This window comes from Octopus bimaculoides, chromosome 11, assembly GCF_046866305.1.
Source record: "Octopus bimaculoides isolate indiv1 chromosome 11, ASM4686630v1, whole genome shotgun sequence".
In the NCBI taxonomy this organism is placed as follows: domain Eukaryota; kingdom Metazoa; phylum Mollusca; class Cephalopoda; order Octopoda; family Octopodidae; genus Octopus; species Octopus bimaculoides.
In genome coordinates this window covers 52,489,693-52,507,509 of record NC_142938.1, presented here as the reverse complement: position 1 = coordinate 52,507,509, position 17,817 = coordinate 52,489,693, and the positions used below count along the sequence as shown (strand labels likewise).

Here is a 17,817-nt window from a genome sequence, read left to right as displayed (position 1 = left end):
AGAGATGTGGAGGTAGAGAGAACCTATTACTCATGTCAAGGATATAAATAGCTCTCAAGTGCTGGTGCCATGGAATCACAGCCCAAGTACTGAGTTGAAAGAGACTTCTTGAAGATATAACAAGCTGTCAAGTACTGGTGTCATGAAAAAATGTACCGCATGCACTCTGAAAAGTGGTTGGCATTAGCAAGGGTTATCATTTATAGAAACCAAGGCAAAAAGGAAACACACATGTAAGTTGTGAATCTCAAACTTATCTAGATGAGCAAATGGTTGTGTTGGATTTAATCATAGTGAGCCATCCAATATCTGCCACCAAGGGTAAGCAGACATAAAAGGATGATGATGATAATGATAAATAAATATATATTGCATATACACACACACAAAAAGACATACTTTGAAATGGCAGAATCATTAGAACATTGCAATTTTCATTCCACATCTCAAATGGGTTGAATCAAACCCTGCCAAGGTCAATTTAATTTTTTGCAAAGTGAATGGGAGGTCTCATGAGATTGTTAAAATGCACACAGAACACATGTGCTGTGTGCAAGCCATAAGGTGGAAGGGAGTTTCAACTAGACTCCATATGGGCAAGAAACATAGATATAAATTCTTCTGTGTAGCCAATAGCGACAGAAGAGTGGGAAATAATTTTGGAAGAGAAATGGATAGATAAAGTGAATAAGGTAGTCAGAATGTGTGGAAGAATAATTATGCTCAGACAAGTCTTGGAAAATATAACAGCAACATTTCTCCATGCCAATGCACCTCAATTAGGACTGCTGGACAAACAAAAGAACTGGTTTTTTTTGCAGATTACCTCAATGACAAACTTCAGTGACTTTATCTTCATGACTGGTGACATCAATGCACACGTTGAATAGCATCCTTGTGAATACCATGATGTGTATGGAGGCTATAGTCTTGTTTCTCAAAATGAGAAAGAAGCATGGCTACAAGAGTTTTGTGATGCAAACTTCAGGGAACCAACTAGTCATCTGATCACCCATCAATCTTATGGACACACAAAACAGATTGGCTACATTCCAACCAGAAACAGGGACAGACAAATGACTGTAAATGCAAAATCCTTTTCTGATGAAGAAAGAATATACTACTCAAAATAAGTTAGTGTTTAGTCATTTCGGATTTAGGACTAGATGGGATCAGAGATAAACGCCAGCTTGGAAAAGAAAGATAAGGAAACTTAAAGAACCATCAAATAGTTAGAGATGGAAAGAAGTCATAATTGAAATATATGACAAGGAGGAGGAGATAGAAACATAACATTTAGATCAACTGAAAGTTCTTTCGGAGCAATCTGCTGAGAACTATTGAACAAATCTGGGACAGGTGCAAAGTTCCAGCTAGTCCAAGAGTGATATGATGATGGAACAGTGAAGTAGACAGAGCCATAAAGGCAAAGAGAGAGAGAGAGACAGGCTTGGAAGTATTGGAAGAATGAAATTGCAGAGAATTATACCAGGTAACTAGAAGGGAAGCTTGGCAATAGGTCTATTTTGCAAGAAAAGAATCTGAAAGAGAGAGGTCTGCCTATGTTCTACAGTACAAGGAATAGATGAATGAGGTGTTCCAGTTTTCAAAATATCATACTAGAGAAAATTGAGATATTGTAGGAGAGGAATATGTACAGATGGATAATGACACACTTGCACTTAGCGATTTTGCAAAGAGGCACCGAAGTGCTGCTATGAAAGAGTCTTAAATATGGAGAATGCATGGGAAAAAGAAAGCCTTCCAAATGTGAACCTGACAGACAAACCAGCCATTCTAGATGAAAGCAGTATGATAATAAAGCAATTAGGGATATGAAGCAGGGAGAGCATATAATGCATCAGGAATTACCACCAAGATATTTAAAATATCTGACAGAGTTAGATACAGCCTAGTCACCTGTTAATCAGGTTGTACAGAAAGGTAACATACCCAATGATGCTGTAACAGCATTATAGTCAGCTGTTACAAGAGCAAACGTGCTCTTACAGGGGTAATTATAGGGGTATCAAATTGCTTGACCAGGTCATGAAAATTACAGAAAGATTTATAGCTCAACTAATTAGGAAGAGAGTTAGACAAGATGAGATGGAGTTTGGGTATGTGCCAGGGAGAAGTACTATTGATACCATCTTCGTATGACAACTACAGTAGAAACATTTATTCAAAAGTAAACTTTTGTCAACCTCGCGAAAGCCCTTGACAGAGTCCTTTGCTCCCTGATTTAGTGGTTACTGTGGAAGCTAGAAGTGGATGAATGAGTTGTGAGAGGCATCCAGACCATATACAGGGGTCCTGCCAGTGGAAGTAACAATGAATGCAGTAACAAATTTAGTGTGCAGATAGTTCATCAAGGATCATCACTCAATCCCCTCCTATTTATGATTGTCCTCCCGGCTATAATAGAGGAATTTAAGCCTGGTTACCTGTGGGAACTCCTTTATCTGACAACCTTGTTCTTATAGCTAAAACTGTAGCAGAAATAGAAAAGAAATTCTAGGTATGGAAGCAAAACCAGGAATAAGGGACCTTAAAGTTAACTTAGCAATGACTAGCATTCTAGTAAGCAGGAAAACAATATGCTAATTCCTACAGGAAATGGACCTGTTTGATATGCTGAAAGATGTGTTGGTAGAAATTCTACATGATGTACTCAGTACAAACAAAAGACACATAAGAAACATGGTGAAACTAGAGAACATAGTGTTTATATGTGAAGGATGTACAGAAACAATAAACACGACGAATACATGGGAAATAGATTTCCTCAAATGCCCCGGAGGCTCACTAGAGGTAGCAGATAGTTGGCCTAGGTGACCTAATGTGCAATGAAAGAGAATGTTTTGAAAATATAGTTAGAATTCAAACTGGCTGGACAAAGTTTAGAGAGCTCTTATCTCCCTTGATAACAAAAGGCTTCTCTCTCAAAGTGAAAGGCAGATTGTATGAGGCTTGTGTACAAACAGCAATGATACATAGTTGTGAAGTTTGAGCCATGAATGCAGAGAACATGTGAAGGCTAAAATAAATTAAGCTAGCATGGCACCATTCTTCAGTGTGTAAATGCTTTGAGATGAAAATTGGGTATAAGTGGCATCAGATGTAATATGCAAGAGAGAAGACTGGGATGAAATGGTTGTGTGATGTGTATTGATGAGGAAATCTGCATAAAGAAGGGCTAGTTGTTAAATATGGATGAAACTGTGGAAAAGGGAGACCCAGGAAGGCATGGAACAAAGTAGTGAAGACTGACCTCAGGTTGTTGAGCCTCAAAAGAAAAGATGTCAAAGGATTGACATGATCGGTGATTCAATGTACTTAAGAAGATCCATCCAGCTCAGTAGGAAAAAGGGTCCTAAAAGTATAGTATTTATGTTTATACTCCACCCTGCACCCAAGCCTTCCACACAACTCATTCACTCTCCATCACTCTTCTAACTATGGCACCATTCTTCAGTTACTGTAATTACATAAGAACAGAATTGTACATATTTCATCTTTTTTTATTTATATTTTTGTCTTGGAACCATTTCCTTTCTCACTAAGCTCAAATTTGCAATATCCCTCACCACTTTATTTCCTACTGAATGCCTCTTTCCCCTGAACACCTTCTCTCATCTGCCATCAAAGGTCCCTACCCACCTTTGTTTATCACTCACTGCATTCAACCCTACATACCTCTGACCTCCATCTCTGTCACTGTCCATCTGTCTGCCCCACCCCACTTCACATCATCTTATTTCTCATCTATCTACATTCTTATTGTACTGTGTTGCTTTCTACAGCCCTCTCTTATGTACTGCCACTTATCACCACTTCTATTTTCTTGTAAATACATTATGAAAAAGCAAATTTATTTCAAGATCTGCCATGTTTAAAAACACAAAGAGTAACAGATCAAAATTGTCTGGAGGTAGCAGCAAAAATGTCACATGTTGCACAAAACAAACTTTTAATCAGCTGGGCAGCTAATTACAACACCAGTTATTGTTCACTCTCTATGTTCCAATATAAGTAGCAATGGATTTTGTCATAGCACTCAACTGGAAATGGGTACATGCTACTGACAAAGCCCAACAAGGTAGAAACACACATCTACCATTCCCACTCTGCCCCTACTGGATGATTTTGTGCTTTTAAATATAATAATGTCCATAAGAAATATTATCTCCAGACAAATACTGCAGTATTGTGTTAATCATGATATATTTACATTAAGTGTGATGCACAAATAGCTATTTGAAACTAATGGTGCTTCTGATGTATATAACTGATTTTTATAGTGTGTTTTCATATGTATGCATATACACACATAGTTAATTATGTATGTATATACAGAATACAACATAAACATATCTTTGTGTGTGTAAATCAAATTTCAAAATATCAAGATTTTAACTTTTATTATTATTATTATTTATTTCTTTGTTTTATAACAAACTTCAGGTAAATAGTTCTATCGCAATGGTAATTATAACCAGGTGGCGTTACTATATATATAGTTGAAGGGAGATAATCTATAAACTATTTGCAGTATTGTAACAATTTATGTATTATTTTCCATTCAGAACAGATTTGAATTTCTCAATAAATTTTTTTGACATTCGATACAGTAAATCTGATTTCTGAAATTACTATTTATATTGGCATTTGTAAATATTTTGCTTCCTAGCTTTGTGATGATAAAGTGGCCAGCATGCACAATTTAACATATATCACAATGATTGTCATTATTCTGAGACAGGATGAGAGGAGAAAAGAAAGGTTGTAGTGGTAGAAATAGAGCGATTGGGATTAGAGGGAGATAGAAAGGTAAAGATAGTAACAGGAGTGGATAAGTGGTGGGAGTAACTGATATATGTCAATAACAAGTGGCTTGTGTTAGTAATGACTATAAGTATAAAAGGGGTGATGGCATTATAAGGATCTAATGTGACTGTTATATATATATATATATATATATATATATATATATATATATATATATATATATATATATATATACATATATATATATATATATATATATATAAGAGCATTACTATACAATAATGCCTCACGCTATGAGGGACTCTAAGGTCAGACTACCATAAAAAACACATTTTTACCAAACGCGAGGAAATGCAACTCTCAAAGCCAGCCCCTTAATAACAGACTGAATTATAGATCATGATTTCATAGTTATTTATCTTGACCATATTATACTGACGAGTAGAGGTTGTATAATACTACAATAACTTTCGGTAAAAATGTGTTTTTTATGGTAGTATGACCTTAGAGTTCCTCATAGCGTGAGGCATTATTGTATAGTAATGCCATTATATAAATAAATATATATATTTTGGGAATAAATGATGGATTTTTTTTCCCCTTATGAGGTTTTTTTCACGCTAGCTACTTGATAAATTCTTGTAAAAGAATTCATCCTTTTCTTGAATTTTTATATATATATATATATATATATATATATATATATATATAGAATATAAGGATAAAAATCGCATTAATGATTTTTATCAGGTAGTCAGCGCATGCTATAAAAATTTATAGGTAATTTCTACATTAAATTAATAATATTATGCATATGTATATAATTTTATTAAGGGACCAAATGCAAAAACGACCTAACTCCAACTTCAAGCATTTTGGAGTTAGGTCATTTTCGTCCTTGCTCCCTTAATATAATTATATACATCATCATCATTTAACCGCTTTCCATGCTAGCATGGGTTGGACGATTTGACTGAGGACTGGTGAAACCAGATGGCTACACCAGGCTCCAATCTGATTTGACAGAGTTTCTACAGCTGGATGCCCTTCCTAACGCCAACCACTCCGAGAGTGTAGTGGGTGCTTTTATGTGCCACCGGCACGAAGGCCAGTCAGGCGGTACTGACAACGGCCACGCTCAAAATAAGTCTTTGCAAGCTGAGTTTTGTGTCCAATGAAGGAGACGATGTTGGCATGGGTGCCAGTCGTCGAAGTGTGTGTGTGTGTGTGTGTGTGTGTACCTCATCATTTACTCTGTCTACATTTTGGGTAATTTACTGAAGAAATCAGGCATAATGTAAGAAAATATATCAATCTAACAATAGAGAAAAATTTAAATAAATGAACAAGCATGGCTGTGTGGTAAGAAGTTTGCTTCCCAACTACACGGTTCTAGGTTCAATCACACTTGGGTAAGTTTCTTCTACTATAGTCTTGTGAGTGAATTTGGAAAAAAGAAACTGAAGGACATTTGTCCCCCACATTTTGACAACCAGCATTTATATTCTCATTATTTAGCAGTTCAGCAAAAGAACCTGATAGAATAAGTATCAGGCTTAAAAAAAAAATACTGGGACCGATTCATTTGAGTAAAATCACTTCAAGGTGGTGCCCCAGCATGGCCACAGACTAATGACTAAAGTAGGTGAAAGATAAAAGATAAGAGAACAAGATAAACTTATACTAAACTGCAGAGAAATAGAGAAGCTAAAATTCTTTTCTACTCTAGGCACAAGGCCTGAAATTTTTGAGGAGGGACTAGTCAATAAGACTGACCCCAGTACGCAACTGATACTTAATTTATTGACCCTGAAAGGATGAAAGGCAAAGCTGACCTCAGTGGAATTTGAACTCAGAACATAAAGACAGACGAAATACCGCTAAGTATTTCACCAGGCATGCTAACGTTTCTGCCAGCTTGCTGCCTTTAGAGAGAGAAGCTAATAGTAGGGGAAAACAGTAGAACTACTGCTGCACACAAACAGGAATTAGATCTAAAGGAAACAATGTAATTATGGTAAGTTAAAGACATAATAGACACATAAGAGTGTATTTTGAGTAAAAGTTAAATTAGCTGACTGTTATACAAAGTTCAAAGTGTGAAAATAAAAAATGCAAATAGGAGTATAGCTGTATGAATTTAAAAACAGAAGGGATGCATACACACCCGTCTGTGTATGTGTGTTTGTGTGTGTGATATTTTAGAAAAGCAATACAATATAGAAATGTGTGTAGAAGTATATGTGTCAATCATACATAATGGTTTAATAAGGCTATATTCTTCTATTCCTTTACCTGTTTTAGTTGCATGACTGCTGCCATGCTGGGGCACTGCCTTGAAGAATTTTGTTTTTAGTTGAACAAATTGAACCCCAGGACATATTTTCCAAACCTGGTACATATTCTATCAGTATTTTTTGCTGAACCACAAAGTCATGGGGACATAAACACACTAACAAAGGGTGGTGAGCTGGCAGAAACGTTAGCATGCCAGGCGAAATGCTTAGCGGTATTTCATCTGCCGTTACGTTCTGAGTTCAAATTACACCGAGGTCGACTTTGCTTTTCATCTTTTCGAGGTTGATAAATTAACTACCAGTTACACACTGGGGTCAATGTAATCGACTTAATCCCTTTGTCTGTCCTTGTTTGTCTCCTCTATGTTTAGCCCATCGTGGGCAATAAAGAAATAATAAACACACCAACAAAAGTTGTCAAGCACTGGTGGGGGAACAAACAAGACACAAGTACAATTACATACACGCGCACATACACAAGTATATATGAGGGGCTTCTTTCACTTTCCTGTGTGTATATATATATATACACACACATACACACACACACACACACATATATAGACATATATACATCGGCCATCTTTCTTTCTCTCCGTTGTGGCTGGAACAAGGAAGACATGTTCTTGTTTGTCTCCTTTCCAAGCCTGATTTACGCGTTTGCCACCACAACCTCATTTAGGCTTAGCAGCCCTTTCTGTTTGTTTTCACTGTCTTATTTGTGTTACCAATTTTGACCCTCTGCAAAATCCCAAATTTTATTTAATTTGCTTTGTGGGAGCAACTATTTTATCAAAAGTATATATTGTTGTTAAATGCTCAAAATATGAGACTAGAAAAACAGTCAACAACTGATGAAGGGTCATTATTTATGCTGTTTGTTTTGTTTTCCATTTGTGTCTTTCGTTGTTCAAAAGAATAGTTCATGTTCCATGTACTCGTGCTTCATACTTTTTTGTTGTACATGTTTTGTGACATCCTGTGCTCACATATGCATATATATATATATATATATATAGAGAGAGAGAGAGAGAGAGAGAGAGATGTATGTACATATACTTATGTATATATGCATATACATATATACATATATATTATTTATATTATAATATGATTGAACGCCACACATCCTCTTCCAAGCAAGTTTTATATACATATATATATATATATATATATATATATATATATATATATATATATGCACATATATATATACATACATATATATATATATATATATATATATATATATATATATATATATATATATATATGTATATATATATATATATATATACATATATACATATATATATACATATATATACATACATATGTATACATATATGCATGTATATATATATATATATATATATATATATATATATATATATACATACCTACATACATACATATATATATATATATATATAAATATACACGCATAAAACGATTGTAACTATATCACACAGACATAAACAAACTAGGTGAAGTGGGGTACATATATAAATACATAATTATTCTTAACCTGGAAATATAAATCAATACTGATGAAATATGAGCACATAAACAAATATACATATGTTCACAAATATAGATAAATACACACACACACACACACACACCTGCATCTCCTACTGCCACTTCTGCAACCACAACTCATCTTTCTCCTGTTCACTGTATCACCAATACTATTCTGCTACTCACTCCCCATTTTTTTCTGCCCTGTCTGTCATCACCTACTCTTCCTACCTCCTCCTAACTCTATGCATCAATTGTCATCCACCACTCCTTATCCACCCTTCAATGCCACCTAATATTTACACTTGTCACTCACCTTCCTTCCCCTTACCCATTCCTATTTCTCACCACCACAACCACCCCACCCCACCACACACACACTGGCAACCTCCACCTGGTTCCTCATCTTCACTCACTTCTACACAGCTTGTACCTTGAGAACTCACCCAGATACCTCATCATCAGTATTTTTATCTCTTGCCAGCTCCGCTCAATCCCCTCCATCTTCTCTTCCAAAATGTAGGCCCTTCAAGGCAATAAGCCTGTCCTTCTTTGAGCCCTTTTCTCTCATAATTTAATCCCTCATCTCCTAGCATAAAGCTACACCTTCAAGATTCATAGTTTTGAAGTTACATGGCAACCTCACTAATGCTGTGACACAAAAAAAACAACAAAAAAACACCCAGAACACACTGTAAAGTGATTGGCAATAAGAAGGGTGTAACTATGCCGATGCAGACACTGGAGCACAATGCAATCCTTGGACCCAATGGATCATGTCTAGCTGATCAATCCATGCCAACACAGAACATAGATGTCAAATGACGATTATATATATATATATATATATATATATATATATATATATATATATATATATTCTTCTTTTCTCATTGATTTCAGCCAGAGGATGCAGCTTTGTTAGGGCACTGTGATTAGTGCTAATGTTTGTTTATTTCAAATGCATTTCTTGGCCCACTCTCCAAAGTCAGTGCTGGGTAAACAAGTTAATTGGACATAGCTGCACTAGTTTGCATTTTTTACTGCAATGTCATTTATCTGTGGCTTATATCTGATAAAACTTTGTCTAAATATTCTTTGAACACATCTTTACCTCATAGATCTCTAAAGCCTTTTGGCAAGATATTGAAAAGCTGTGGGCCTTTGAACTCTAAAGTGTTATAGTATTGGGTTCTTACTCTGGAGGGAGAAAGTGAGATCTTTGGTATTAAGCAAGTGATTAGTGTAGCTTTCATTTCCAAAGCTGAGCACCAAAATCTTCCATATATTATGTGGTAAGGCTTCAAAAAATAGAATAGCACTCGATCTGCTAAGAGAGTAAAGAGAGTTTATAACGGAATCCACAGGACTTGTGATAGTTATTTACATGTGTGTGTGTGTGTGTGTGTGTGTGTGTGTGTGTGTGTGTGTGTGTGTGTGTGTGTGTGTGTGTGTGTGTTCTCTAAGGAAGAGAGTCTCAGCTATTTTTACTTCTCCAGTTAGCTCACCTGTTGCCCAGTGGCAATCTTTGTATAGTGGTGCATTGGATTACCTTTGATGCTTTGCAGCAACCATTATTAAGAACAGTAATCCAGGTGACTGTTCTTCATAGGAGCAACATGGTTTCCTTTTTCCATGTTTTGAACGATCTCAGAATTCAAGCAGTCAATCACCTGCTCATTGTTGCCATCTTAAGAATATGCTCATTGAATGCTGCATCACCATGCATGTAGAGCTTCCTAAGTCATGCACCAACTGATTTCAGAATTATCATACCCCTTGGTCTTGTGTATTCTGAATGCAGTCTGTTTATGAACCAATAGCCGAGTGGTTGAAATTGCTCAGCATTGAACTGCATGTTGTTTTCTTCAGCCCACTTGTAGATTGTGTTCAAAGCTTTCTATAGTTTTGATGTATCTTTAAGGTCCTTAATCGCTTGCAATACTTTTGTATCAACAGCATAGCTGATAAGAATGGCTAACCGTATGACGGAAAGCATGTCTGAAAGTGCAACTATAAACAACAATGGTCCCAGTACAGTTCTCTGAGGGACTCCATGTAGTATCAATGTCTCCTCAGAGAGAACACCATTGGCTAAGAGTGCCTGATTCTTATCTTTCAAAAAGACAAGCAGCTATTCCTCTAGTTTACCAATGTTATCAAAGTCACAGAGATCGACTTTGTTGAAAGCCTTGGCAAAGCCAAGACAAATCACATCTACATTTGAGCAACTAAGTTGTTGTATCAATATCCAGTCGTAATGCTGTAGTAGCTGTGTGAAGCTGTTCCTTGATAGAAGTCATGCTGCATGTTAGTGAGCAAACCATTTTTTTCTAGGAACATGATCAGCTTCCTTCGGACAATGTGTTCCATGGCTTTGCTGATATTTGAGGCTAGAGAGGTAGGCCTGCTTTGCTCCCGCCTTTGTGGATAAGAGCATACAATACCTTCTTTTAACATTTTGAGAGGAAACTATAGAAAAGTATCAGCAGTAGTTTTTTGAGAGCATGTTTAAAAGCAGAAAGATCATCAAGGTTTATTGCTGAGTTTGAGGTCATCTCATCAATGGCTGTTAATACATCCTTTTTTTTTATGTCAATGCAATCAATGTAATCATGAGAGGGAGGAAGAGAAAGAGATAGAGAGAGAGAGAGAGAGAGTGAGAGAGAGAGAGATTTCAACGTTGTCTCTTCCTTGTGTGGATCTACAATGTTGAAGAACTCATCAGGTTTGCTTATTTGAATATTTTCCAGTGGAGGAGTAAAACGATGGCTCTATCTTGTAACGCAGTGAGGCAGATTCTTTTGTAAATTTTTGGAAAGGCTTTAGGGTTCATATACATAAATCTAAATGATCATATAAACACAGATACACAAAAATGCCTACACTTAATAATAAACACTCTGAAATAATCCACATTTGCCAACACCTGACATATAAAACCCTAAAACATTTTAAACCCTCAAAAATTACAACCAGCTAGCTCTATCATCTAAAACATCAATGAATTTCCTTTATTAACACTATAAAAGTCAATATATTTAATTTTACACTTGGTTTAAGAAATTCAATATCTTTATTTGCTTTTGTGCAAATATTTCTTTAGTTATACACTAACATTATCCATCACTCTTCTGTGAATAAGATCCAACCAATAATATTATTACAGCATTCTTTAGCTATATTTTAATGGTTTGCTAACTGTTGAAGCTATACAATTATAACTCCTCTATCCACCCTCGCTTTATCTTGCACCTATCTGTCTGCTGACTTAACCTATTTTTCTTTTATTACCATTAAACTATTTCTTTTAAAACCGCAAATAAAATAAAAATTCCTTGTATTGTAATTTTTACAACTAATATAAACCACTACTTTTAAACCACCTATCTTTTCATAAGGTTTTCCTCTTGTTTTCTAATATAAATACTTGAAAGTGTAGCATTTAACATTAGTTGAATAAGTTTGCCAAGTACACCGATATCAGAGCTAGAAGAACGAATAAGTCGTAAGGTTGGGTTCTCCATAATTTTCTTAGCCTCAAGGTTGGCTTTCCTGATTGCACTTGTGCCAGTACTCCTATAATTCTTTTGTATTTCTTTTCTAAGTAATTCTAGGTAGTAATCCTTGATAAGTCTGTATAAGTTTCCTGTTTTGTCAGATAGAATCAGTATCCCATCGGTGTTATGAATTTCTTTGGCAAATAGGCGGTACCATCTTTCCTCCAAACATGGCTACACGAATTTTGTCCAAACAATTCAATTTTCGACTCGTCTGTCCATAGAACCTTTTTCCCAGAATGTATCAGATTTATCTTTATGTTCATAAACAAATTTTAAACGGGCATCTCTATGCCTTTTAGTCAACAGCGGAGTTTTTTTAGGAGAACGTGACTTCAGTTCATTCCTATGAAGTTCATTACTGATTGTTCATAGTGTAACACTAGTCCCTGAAGCTAACAAATCTTCTTGCAATTCCTTTCTGGTGATCATTGCCTTTTTTTCAATTCTTCGCTTCATTTTTCTTAAAGATCTAGGGGAAATCTTGCATGGTGCACCGGATCTTATTCTGTTTTCAACAGTTCCCGATTTTTTATATCTTTGAATAAATGAAGATATGGTAGCTAATGGGACACAAAGGGTCTCTGATATTTTCTTGTAACTTTTACCTGCTTACCACTGTTCAATAATTAAGTTTTTCACTGAATTTGCAAGTTCTTTACTTTTCGCCATTATTACGACACTATGTTGTCTCAGTGCTGAATGAAGAAGCTAGCGTTTTGACACTTAAAAATGACTACTGATAAGATTATTGGAACAAACGAGAAAGTTCTATTAAAAAAAATATTATTTTAACAGTATTTTGTGGCATAGAAACTTTTTTCACCCCTAAATATTTATAATTGTATATAAATTCATTAGTTACTATAATTTATTAGTTTCTTTTGCATATTCTTAGTTTATGCATGTGTAGGCAAATATAGTATTGGTATATCCCATTTATGTTCATTAGAAATTAAATAAATAAAGAATTTTGTCATGTACGAATATTTATTTCCCCCCACTGTATATATGTAATATGAAGAAAGAAAGAGAGGGGAAGGGAGAGTACAAATCTAAGCAGAAATTTATGTTCTCAGATATCGGCTATATATTGATACATAATATTTTATATGCTTTAATACATTTGCATTTTGACAAAGCTGTCAAGAGTGTTTGTTGAGAGTCTGTCAGAATGGTTTTGTGCTGTGGTATTGCATCTGAAAAGGTTGATTGTTGCTTAATACTTTGCAAATGTATTATGTTGTCAAGTTGTGAACTCAACATAAAATGTAGATTAAATAAAGCTAGATGTAATATTCCTTGAAAGGTGACAAAACTAGTGTCTCAAACACAATGCCTCAGACTTCATTGCTATGTCATGTGTTATTTATTAAGTTCTCCCTACCCCCACCCCCAGAACACACTGGTGTGCTTTATAGAAAAACATCTTTCATTCTATAACAATGTTGACTATTGTCAATATTATATGGAGTAGTGATAATGATGAGGGTGAACCAGGATTTAATATGTCTGTTGCTGTTTAGGAATAGAAATGATAGTGGAAGCATGTGGCTAAGGAGTTAGGGTGTTAGTCTCATAATCATGAGATTGTGATTTCAATTCCTGGACCAGCCAACTCCTTTTCACATTGTTCTAGTCCACTTAGATAGCAAAAATGAGTAATCCTGCAAGAGACTGGCATCCCATCCAGTGGGGATATATGTGCCAGAGAAACTACAAAACTGGCCCTTTGAGTGTATATGACTCTGGAAGGATCTTTATCCCTTTTTCTTTTAAATAGAAATGCTGGAATTAATAAACTATCTGGCCATCAGTGAATATGTCTCCTTTCATTGGACAAAATAGTAAAACTCTCTCTCTCTCTCTCTATCTCTCTCTCTCTCTCTTTCTCTTTGCTACAAAGATGGTGAGAAAATCAAAGATTTTGGCCTTGTGGATGTGTCACCTTTCATTGGACAAAGCAGTAGACCTCTCTCTCTCTCTCTCTCTCTCTCTCTCAGTTACAAAGATGATGTGAAAATCACAGAAAAGATTATGGTCTTGACGTTTTTGCATAATATCCCCATCCTCAAAAAAAGACATACTCCAAGGTAGCCAATGTCACATAGCAATTAATCAACATTTTTACCTTTGGCAGGCTAACCTTTATATTGTAAACCGGGTTGTTATCTCAAGATGTCAAGTATAAAACAAGGTGAGTGTTTTACTGAGCCAAGATCAAAACCATTTCATAGATGACTCTGAATTAATTATTGGTTGTTAAAATCAAACATTAAATCAAACAAATAACGCTTATTAATTAAATATTAAAATCAAGAGGACTTGAGTGATATGATGGCATTAAGAAATTCAAAGAGGGGGTGAGTGGGAAGTTTGTGAATGAATACATGTCTGCATGGATGTGTGAACATGTGAGTGTGCATGTATTTGTAAGTGTGTGTCCATCCAAGTTTTGATATTTCATTTATGGTTTTGATAATTTAATGTTTTATAAAGTTTGAAGATTTTAAATGTTCCAGAAACAATATTATTCTAATAATGCATCTCTCCTTTAGAATTCCATTTTCTCAAAGAATGCTGCAAATAGAAGCATAATAATGGTGGCTTGGGAATAATAATAATGATGGTCATCATCAAAATAATAATAATAATAATAATGATAATAATGATGGGCTACAGCAAATATTCTGCTTAATACCACAGATTTGCTTGTCAGTTGTTCGACCTTAACCAGTTAGCATGTCCCTTGGTGGCTGATAATATGTGCATCTCTGATTACGAGCAGAAGTAGTGGGGGAGCATCATAGCCATGTATTGAGAGGAATTCTTGGAGGTTTGAATAATTCACCTTTGGAAACATGGGTGTTTTGCTCAACATCCTTAAACAAACCTTATTCAGGGTCCTTTTGAACGGAATGGGCTACCCGACCTGAAGAAAATTCTAACTGGGCCCACCTGCGAGGTCATGCGCTGTTTATCTTGATATGAGATGACCATGTCGCGCACATATGGTTGTGATGCATGTGTCTTATCAGACGGGGTAGTCATGATGGGTATATTGGGCTTTGTATATTTTACCCCAGTCTCACTTTGATGGCATGCACTGCTCTCTCACTCAATAATAATAATAATAATAATAATAATAATAATAATAATAATAATAAATCTGAAAAACACTGAGGACTGGATGCTAAAACTTGTCTTAAAATATGAAAGCAAGAAAGCATCTTACTCAGTAACAAAACAGGCAAAGGAATATCTAAGTGAATTCCAATTGCAACAAATTCAAGAATTAGACGAACTAGAAACACCTGCAGAAAAAGCTAAGCACTTGAAAACCCGTGCTAAAATTGCTGCCTTAGCTATTATGACTGAAAAATGGCATGGAAAACCTCTCAATGGCAAATACCCAAAGAGAGCGAATAATGCAGATATTGACAAAGCCCTTACCCACCAATGGTTAATGGCCTCTGGCTTGAAATCAGAAACAGAGGGGTTTATCATAGCAGCCCAAGATCAATGCCTACCTACAAAGAACTACCAGGCCAACATATTAAAGAACGGCAGCTCCCCATTATGTCGTATATGCCAACAACAAAATGAGACCATCGATCATGTTGTCTCCATGTGCAGTCTGCTTGCGCCTACAGAGTATCTCAACAGGCATGATAGAGCTGCACAATATATTCACTGGGTAATATGCAAAAACCTGGACTTGCCCCATGATAAAAACTGGTGGGAACACAAACCACCCCCAGTACTTGAAAATGATCACATTGCACTCCTCTGGAACTTCACCATTCAAACTGACAGAAAGATAGACGCAAATAGGCCAGACATCATACTGAAAGACTTCAGACAAAAATCATGCCTCCTCATTGATATGACTGTCCCAATCGATATAAACGTATCTGTCAAGACCTACCAAAAACTGAGCAAATATAAAGATCTTGAAATAGAAATTAGCAAAATGTGGAATCTGAAGACGAAAACAATACCTATTGTCATAGGTGCCCTGGGAATGACAGCGAAACGGGCTGATTACTACCTAGATCAGATTCCAGGAAACCCAAAAATGGCTGAAGTTCAAAAGATAGTGCTCATGGGAACTGCCCATATCCTACGTAAAATACTGTCTATGTGATCTCAAATTTTAAAGCAAACACATAATTTTCTTATGGTTTCTTAAACATTCACTTGAACAAAACTGTACAAATCCAAATATATGGTACCCTAGGCATAACACCTACATGAACTTCTAACTTGTTGTCTCTTGAGGTCTCTGGGTGAGACTTGGATCCAACTTGTACAAATGCAAAACAAAAGTCAAACATAAAATAATAATAATAATAATAATAATAATAATAAAGGTGATTGCAATGACAATAGAGGTGATGATGTTAATGCTGATGATGATGATGTTGGTGGTTTGTGGTGGTGGTGGTGGTGATGAAAATGATGATGATATCACTGAAGTGATAATGGTGATAATGATAGTGATGGTTAAAGGCGATAAACATAAAAGATACAGAATTTATGAGTCGTAAATTGTATGTCCATCTCATCTTGCCAGAAATTTATAGAACAATAAACTGAACAAAAGGATGAGGTGAGAGGGTGTTGGAGTATTTGTTAAAAAAGGAGGAATTAGCTATGCCGTTTCTAGATGACTTACCAAGGATTTGTTAACTTCAAAACATCAACTAAGGCTGAGAGTTGATGCTTAAATGTGTCAGCCACTGTAGGTTTGTTTCTGGCAGTTCGGGAAATGGTTTGGCGGCCACCAAGGTCTTCAAGACGAACTCCAAGGAGATGCTGAAGATAAAGAATTTTTATTTTAAAACATCAACAAAATATACAAATGTGAAAAGTCTCTGCAACTATAGATATCATATATCTTTTTTTCCATATTAGCTTTAGAAAATATAGACAGGAGAAATCTACATATACAGACACATGGCTAAGTGGTTAAGGTGTTGCACTCATGATTGCGAGATTGTGGTTTCGATTCCCAGACCAGGCGTTGCATTGTGTTCTTGGGCAAAGCATTTCATTTCACGTTGTTCTGTAATAATTTCGACATCTGACATGTGGCAGCAGTTGCACCTGTACAGATAATGGCAGCCTAATGGAGAGAGTGAGCTTATGTCTACGCAAACATCTAATTACTATAAACAAATCATCTGTGTGGTTGTTCTTTAAGAAATTGTCAAAATTGTCAAACCCTCATACATCGTTTAACAACGGGAGAGTTCATCATATATATGTATGTGTGTGTGTGTGTGTGTGTGTGTGTGTATATATATATATATATATATAAATATATATATATATATATATTGTTTTTTTCTCTCTCCCTCTCTCTCTCTTCTATTTTTCTTTTTTCAAAAAATGTTTCTCCCAGCATTCACTATTTTCCCTTCATTCATGACCCTCCATGTTTGTTTTCATTCAGTTTCCTTGTATGCCTCCACTGTCATGTTTTTGTCCCCAACTTTAATCTTCCATAAATCCTAAATTTTATTTTAGAATTTATGGGAGCAACTGTCTTTGAAGACTCATATTGTCATTGAATGCTCAAAATGAGGAGTAGATAGACAGCCGACAATTGATGAAGGGTCCTTTCCCAATGTTGTCCTGTTTTC

At 35.6% G+C, this 17,817-nt stretch overlaps 1 protein-coding gene across 2 annotated transcripts in view; it reads right to left on the bottom strand.

The window, feature by feature from the left end:
- LOC106873920 (unconventional myosin heavy chain 6) overlaps positions 1–17,817 on the bottom strand; it is a 543,260-nt gene that overhangs the window by 371,047 nt on the left and 154,396 nt on the right. For both annotated transcript variants that reach the window (XM_052971791.2, XM_052971792.2), the window contains exon 12: positions 16,848–16,987. In XM_052971791.2, the coding sequence (XP_052827751.1) occupies positions 16,848–16,987 (140 nt within the window). The remainder of the gene's footprint in view (positions 1–16,847; positions 16,988–17,817) is intronic.